We start from the raw sequence: 7,207 nt of genomic DNA on the forward strand, positions 1-7,207 counted from the left end.
CACCTGTTGATGCCCTTTCCTTTGTTTTACCAATGATCATTTTCTGCCAGAAGTACAACGCAAGTCATGTAGCTCAGAATACCTTGGAGTGATCAACTATATACGCTCGTTTCCTCGCAGCTGTGAAGAACACGCTCTTCGTCCTTAAAAGCTGAGCCAGGACGTTTGTTACCACTCGAGGAAGGTAGAGCTGCTTTCTTTTCTTTCGCATTTTCATTTTTTTTTCTCTACAAATCCTGTCACGGCCAGCATAGTATGCAAACGGCACGCTTCTCTCGTGCGTCTCAGCAAGTGCATAAATTATCCTCAACACAACACATAACCGGCGCTATACTGCCGCCATTTGCACTCACAGAAAACGGCCCATTGGTCGTCTTCCTTGCCTCACGTAGGCTGTTGTATTGAAAAGAAAGGACGCAGGCATTTCCTTTTTATTTCGCACACCTGTCAAACGGGCCACGAGGAGCTGACAAGAAAGTGCGTCATGGTGGCTTTTCTAACGCATTCTTTGTTTGATTGGCTGTCTGTATATTGACGAGTGTACCGCGAAATCACGGTGTCGCAACAAGCTCAAAAGGTCCCGCTTTCACCGGGTGTCAAGACTGTCGAAATTCTTTCTGACCGAAGAGCGACGTCACCATTCGCATACCGGCCAATGGGACCTCGCGGTTGAGCTGGCTGCTCCGCAATTGTGCTGCACAGTGCGCTTGTACGCCAGCGCAAAAATCGGGAACAAATGTTAGCCTCAGCTGCGCGCACATAGAGAGAAACGTACAGAAAGCGGGAGAAACAGATTTCAAGAGACGTCAAGCAGCTCTTGTTTTGCTCATCATGTTCAGGATCCTACGCTTAAGTTGTAACCTTCGTTTTCGCAACCTTCACAGAGAAATTTGTATTTTGTAAAGTTTGTAACTGATTTCACCGCATTCTTACGTTATTCTTCGTCGTTTTTGCTAGTAGCATTTGCGGTTTTTTTCTGCATGGTTGTCATGTTAAAAAAAGAAAGAGGAACGACCGAATTCATGCTATATCACCGCTAGGTGGCGCCAACATCTCTTAAGCGTACAGCTATCAAATGCTAAAAACACATAACTGCAAAAGGAAACGCGACCTATATGCGGCTCATGTGCAACGACGGAGTTGTCCAGCAAGGAGTGTGGTTGTCTATGAAGATTTACGTGGCGGCTTCTTGCAAGCGCAGGCGATCGATGCTCGCAGACTGACATACGTCTGTCATGTACAATGTTATGCGCGAAATAGTGTGCAATGTTTTTTTTTTACATTTCAGTAGAGCTCGCAGTTTCTGCGTAATAAATAAAATTTTGAGTTCAAGCACAGCGCCGGTATTGTCTTTCCTTCCTCGTCCACTAACTGTTTGCTTCGCAGACGCGTTCCCAAATCCGCGCATCTAACATGTTAACGTCCTCAACTGAAAGTTCGGCGTGCGGCCACGGTGGTATCTTACTGAATATCCACCGCTATGGTGCAGTAGTTGTGACGTTGCGCTGCTGAGCTCGAGGTCGAGGGTTCAATGGCCAGCAGCGGCCGCCACGATTCGTTGGGGTGGAATGCAAATACGCCCGCGTAGGAGCCCTCCGCATACTGCGTCCTTCATAACCCACTATGCAGTTTCGTGACGTCAAACTTAATTATTTAAGTGTTATTGCCTCTACAATCTTGGTATCTCCACCGGCACGTTCATAAGAAACAAGAGGGCGTTGTGTATTGCATCATCGGTTGTTGTGACACGATTGAACAATCCCAAGTCTCGGCCTGGCGAAAGCTGTAGGAAATGCGATGTCAGACAGGATTCTGAACTTCTCCTACTGATTGTACAAGCTTGTGCACTTTTTGTTTGAGCGAAATGAAGACACCAAATTTAGTTAACAGCTACTAGATGCTGGGAAGTTGGGAACTTCTGATTTACTGATTTTGGCTCAAGATCATAATTTACTAACAAGGTACTGATTTTTGGGCGAGTTTGCAAGTCGACTTATCCAGTACCTTGCTTAAGGTCAGGCATTCTAGCTTACGTAGACCTCTCAGCCTTTGCTGCAATAAGTTCTCCTCTTGTTAAAAGCCAACTGCAATGAAATTTCACTTTGGCAAAATTGGTTATAAATAGGTGACATATACCATTGAAGCAATCTTGGCAAAGCTCCGGGACTGGTAATTGTCTCATTTTCCTAATAGCAGCCTTTGGATAGCACCTAAGCTGACGACGCGTTCACATGGTGCTTAGCCGATATGACACAAGTCACAGCACGTCGCCTCTGGGCTTTTACAGCGTAAGCTGTTATGGGCTCATTACAATAGCCGTTTCAGTTGGCGATGTTATCCGCCGCCGGTGTACGTCGCAGCTATCGCCGGGAACGAGAAAAAAGACAGCCAGTTACCACCGAGATCGGAGTCGGGCCCACTACGCGGGAGCCAGCTACTCTACCACTGAAACACGCCAGCGCTTTTTGTTTCTTTACTACACAGTAAACAAAAGTACAAATATATTACAGAGCGAACATCGCAGTTTGCATAAGTTACATACACCATGAGCCACGCCAGCGCTTGCTTGCTTGCAGCGGAAACATGCACTATAAACGCGTCTTAGCACGCGAGGAGACACGCGATGTGACATGCGTGAAGCGTAGCGTCGATACGTGCGTACTTTGCGTTGCAGTTGCATATTATTACACCAGGTGGCATGCCATGTAGGAATTGCATAGGTAGCGGTAGAGAAGGTTTGAGGAAGAAAAGGATTACAGAGGTGTAAACAAAAACGCTATAATGAAAAAAAAAACCGTATGCACAGTATACATCAAGCTGGCTTGGTGATTACGTCACCACCCCATTTCAAAGGGGATGCCAATAAATCATTATCATCATCAGCAGCAGCAGCATCGTATCGTTACAGTGTAGTAGAATACTTTCTAGTACACTTTAAAAAAAAGACGTGTATGTCATACCTGACTAAATCAAGCAGGATTGGTGACTGTTGTCACCGCCGCGTTTCAAAGAGGAGGCCAATGAATCTGCCTCCTAACCATCATCATCATCCTCACCATCATCTTCATTAGCACCGTGACGTGTGACTTGTCACGTGATGTGCGATGTGCGCCGCGTAGCGTCGACACGTGCAAACTTTGCATTGCAGTTGCGTTGTATTCCACCATGTGTCCCGACATGTAGCAGTTGCGTGTAGCAGTAGCATACTGCATGTATCTGGATCTTGTTAACACAAGCAGGCTAGGGGACTATTTTTCATCGTCCCGTTTCAAAGAGTATGCCAGTAAATCATCATCATCAACAGCAACATCTTATCGGGTCAAGGGATGTGAGAAGTGCGCCGCGTATAATCTGAATACCTGTATTTACTCTTCGGTACACGTTATGACACGTTCTCGCAAGGTACGAACCGCCGCCGAAGAAGGGAACCGTAGAGCTTCTTTCTTTTTAATCATCAGAAGCGTCTACTTCTCCGAGTCTTTTGTGACCCATCCAGTTCTATATAAAGCGTAAAATTTAGTTCTGAGGCTGCTATCTACATCATCTTGAACTAGACGTTCTGCGCAACCCAAATTTCGTTGCACTTGGTCCATTGTTTTATCTGCCGCCGCAGACTCAACAAGAAGTGCTCGCAATGCACCGACAGACCTGGGAAACCTTTCGTTATTTGCTCAGACTACGCCACGCCGCCGTTATCGCTGGGATCAGTAAGTCGACGCGACGAATGATAAGAAAAGAAGAATAGAAAATAAAGTGAAACGGAATGGGTAAACATAGGATGAAGTGGATCGTTACAAACTACGGTCAATAGAGGGTGAATTTTCCGCGCAAGGCGAACACGTCAGAAGTCAGGCTCGATTTCATAAAAGCTCAACGCGTTGTCATCGTATGCGAGGTTGCCGAGGTCGTTTACTGCGGTTTCCTTCTGCAGCCTGGAGCTGTATTTTGTAACGATTATTTTCAAACGAAAGTCTTCATTTTTTTCCCCGTCCATTGCACTGAATCGTCGATGCCAACGTTTACGGTGGCGCTGTTTCGTGTGAGCCAACAACAGAAAGGGGAGGGGGGGGGATCAGAAACGAAAATAATCTGCACACTTATTATACGGTTCAGAGACCGTATTTTCTGATAGTCACGTCCAACTCCGCAATAATAATTTCTTGGGCGAAGTGAAATAAAAAAAAATAATCTAAACAATCTGTAGCACGCTGAGTCGTCGCATGCCGCAAACTGAGAGTCCCTGCGAGCGCCTGCATGGCTACGAGCTATACCGCTCCGCTCTCACAGCTTCAAACGCAGTTCAGGGGAAATTGCGTTACTTTAAAGAACGCTTTGGAGACATTCTAACTAAAGAAACGCTTGTTTACTTCATTTTCACAAATACCCACGCCCTTCACATTCAAATAAAACATCTGCGCTATTCGTTACCCGTTTATTTAGGTGTACGGGCGTTTTATATTCCAGGCCGCTTTATAAGAAAAGCCGTTCGGCTGAACAGTTCGCCCGGGCATAGGGCCTCTTTCGTGTTCGTCAATTTCGCACTCGTGGTTTCAAGGACCAAGGAAAGTAAGAAATTTTCTTCCACGAAGCGTGAAGACTAGCGCCGAGTTCGCCAATAGAAACGGTACAAAGCAATGCTTCTCTCCCCTCTCGTCTCCCTTATTTTTTTTCTTTTTTTGTGAGAAAGTGTGCTGCGATGTTCATAGAATACAAAACGGAACAAACAGAGCATGATGCCAATTGTTAAACTGCTTGCGCAAGGAATTCTGCGTAATATTGCATTACTCAGGAATCAGGTTTTGAAAAGATAGAGCTTGTTGTGTATATAAACTGTTCTAAGGAGAAAAAAAATAAATGCCGAATGCGAAAGGAACTGTAATCGTTTCCAGTGAATCGCAGTTGGCCCCTCGCGTTTTATCGGAGGTTTGTAAACGTGCCATACGCTCAAAGTTGTATTGATTGACTGTCTGTTACGACTTATTACCCGCTGATACTAAAGAAAAGAAAAATAAATAGCGAAGATTTGCGTAAGGGTTCCGGTGAACTTACTACCGATTTGTCTTACTTTTGTCATATTTATTCTGTCATGTTTATTGTTATATATAGTCTCCAAAAGCGTTATTTTTTTTAGAATACTAACGTACCTATACTCAGCCTGTGTATTTTTGTTGCACATTTGTAATTTATTGCATTTGTACCACCTGACCCTTAGAAAATGCCCCATAGCCTCTATGGGCCATTACTATACTTTACACAGCCGTTTAACTCGTTTAGATTTTGTTGGTTGCGCTTAGGAAATGGGAATACCGGCAGTATTGCTGGTGCACTCTGTCTTGAAGAAGGCGTGCAGCTTGTTGCTTAAATTTCCATGGCGGCACTTTCGCGAATGTTTCTGAGGAAGTTTTGAGAGGTGCGCAGTATACGCAGGCGGCTGTTGAACCTACTTCTACTAGTACAATGTACCTATAACGCTGACAGGTTTCCGAGTTTGAAAATTTGTAATATATACATCTGGATATATATAGATGTATATGTATAGATAAAAAAATTTAATTCCGGAACTTTACGTGCCAAACCACTATGTGATTATGAGGGTTACGATTATGATATGATTATGAGGTTATGACCGCCTGGTGTTCTTTAACGCGCAGCTAATGCACTTCACACGGGCGGTCTTGCACTTCTTCTCTATAGAAATGCAGCCGCTACGGCGAGGATTTAGTCCCACGCCTTCGGGCTTAGCGGCACAACAACAAAGCCACACTACCGTTGGCCACTAAGCCATCACGGCGGGTATGTCTAGATAATTATATACCTATACTTCTAGATATAAATGTATATCTAGACACACACAGAGACAGACGGGCAGATAGATAGATAGATAGATAGATAGATAGATAGATTGATTGATTGATTGATTGATTGATTGATTGATTGATTGATTGATTGATTGATTGATTGATTGATTGATTGATTGATAGATAGCGTCAAAACTTTCCACAGAGTGAAATTCACGTAACCCACGGTTTCTTACCGTACCTAGAGATGTGTCACCCTTCTCCACCACTCCTCGAGCCTCCTCTCATCTGCCTCTTGCGCATTAATCGCTGCTTTCAGTGGACCAACGTCGGGGAACGCACGGCCGACACACCGCAATGCGGGGCACGCCTCGCCGAAGATGCCCCCTGTCCGTGGTCACCTCTGCTCGGCTCGCAGTGGTGACAGGCAGCCTGCTGGCGATTTCCACGGTCACGTGTTGCACGACCAAAGAGTGCGAAAAGGATTGCTTCGGGCGCGGCGCCAAGCAGGCCTGGTGCAACGGGATGTTCTGCGTCTGCGACATTGACTTTCGCTTCCCCAAGATGAAGAATCCGCCTCCCTTCATTAGCCCTGTCGATGTGGTCAGAGCAGGAGACGCTTACAGCAATAAACCGACGGCGATTGACTGGATTGTGAAGAAATAGTGCTTGCAAGAAAGGCTGGGACATCTGCCGCCGATGCCGTAACTCCTGTCGCTCAATGCGCACACCTAGGGCTGTGTTTTGCGAGGGTTCTTTTCTTTTTTCCAGTCTTCTCGGCCTTCGTGGTTGGCTGGCTCCAAGCCAGGTCTTCGATATCGTCATTTTCGGCTACTCGCTGCGATGGACGATAAAAAAATAAATAGCATCGAAGGAAACGAATCCTTCCGCACTTCATGCGGGTGTTAAAATGGCGATTCTATTCCTTTTCGCTATTCGTCAGTGGTGAGAATGGTGCGCTCCGCCCACCTTATCACGAGTTTCGGCTGGTCTTAGAGCAGTAGATGATAGCGAAGGAATAGAATCAACAGAATGTAATCACTACGTCGTACCGGCCCACGGCCTGTTCCTGGGCAGAAAATGAAGCCATAAGGCACTCGGCCATACGCAGGTGGTCTCCTTCCAACACTCGCCAAGCGCAATGATGCCTAAACAAGGTAATAGGGCAGAACCGACGTATTCAAAATTACATCCATCTTCGGAACTACGTAAAGTGCAACAAAAAGATGAATTAGATAGGAATGACAGCACAAGGCGCGTACTCGCAATTGAATAATTTATTGGACAAGCTTCACATATGTACACATAGAAATAAGTGATCGTGCATTGGGAGCACATCATCGGACGTGACAAGGGTTTTCTCCATACCGTATGCCCTTATGATGTGCAGTCTGTTTTATTGACTAAAG

At 45.5% G+C, this 7,207-nt stretch overlaps 1 protein-coding gene across 1 annotated transcript; it reads left to right on the plus strand.

Moving 5' to 3' along the window:
• Positions 1-4,498: 4,498 nt before the first annotated feature.
• On the plus strand, positions 4,499-6,695 carry LOC142590879 (uncharacterized). Its single transcript, XM_075703278.1, has 2 exons — positions 4,499-4,566; positions 6,118-6,695. Coding segments are annotated over exons 1-2 (348 nt in total). The 5' UTR covers positions 4,499-4,565; the 3' UTR covers positions 6,465-6,695.
• The last annotated feature ends 512 nt before the right edge of the window (positions 6,696-7,207 follow it).

Source organism: Dermacentor variabilis, chromosome 8 (genome assembly GCF_050947875.1).
Source record: "Dermacentor variabilis isolate Ectoservices chromosome 8, ASM5094787v1, whole genome shotgun sequence".
NCBI lineage: Eukaryota > Metazoa > Arthropoda > Arachnida > Ixodida > Ixodidae > Dermacentor > Dermacentor variabilis.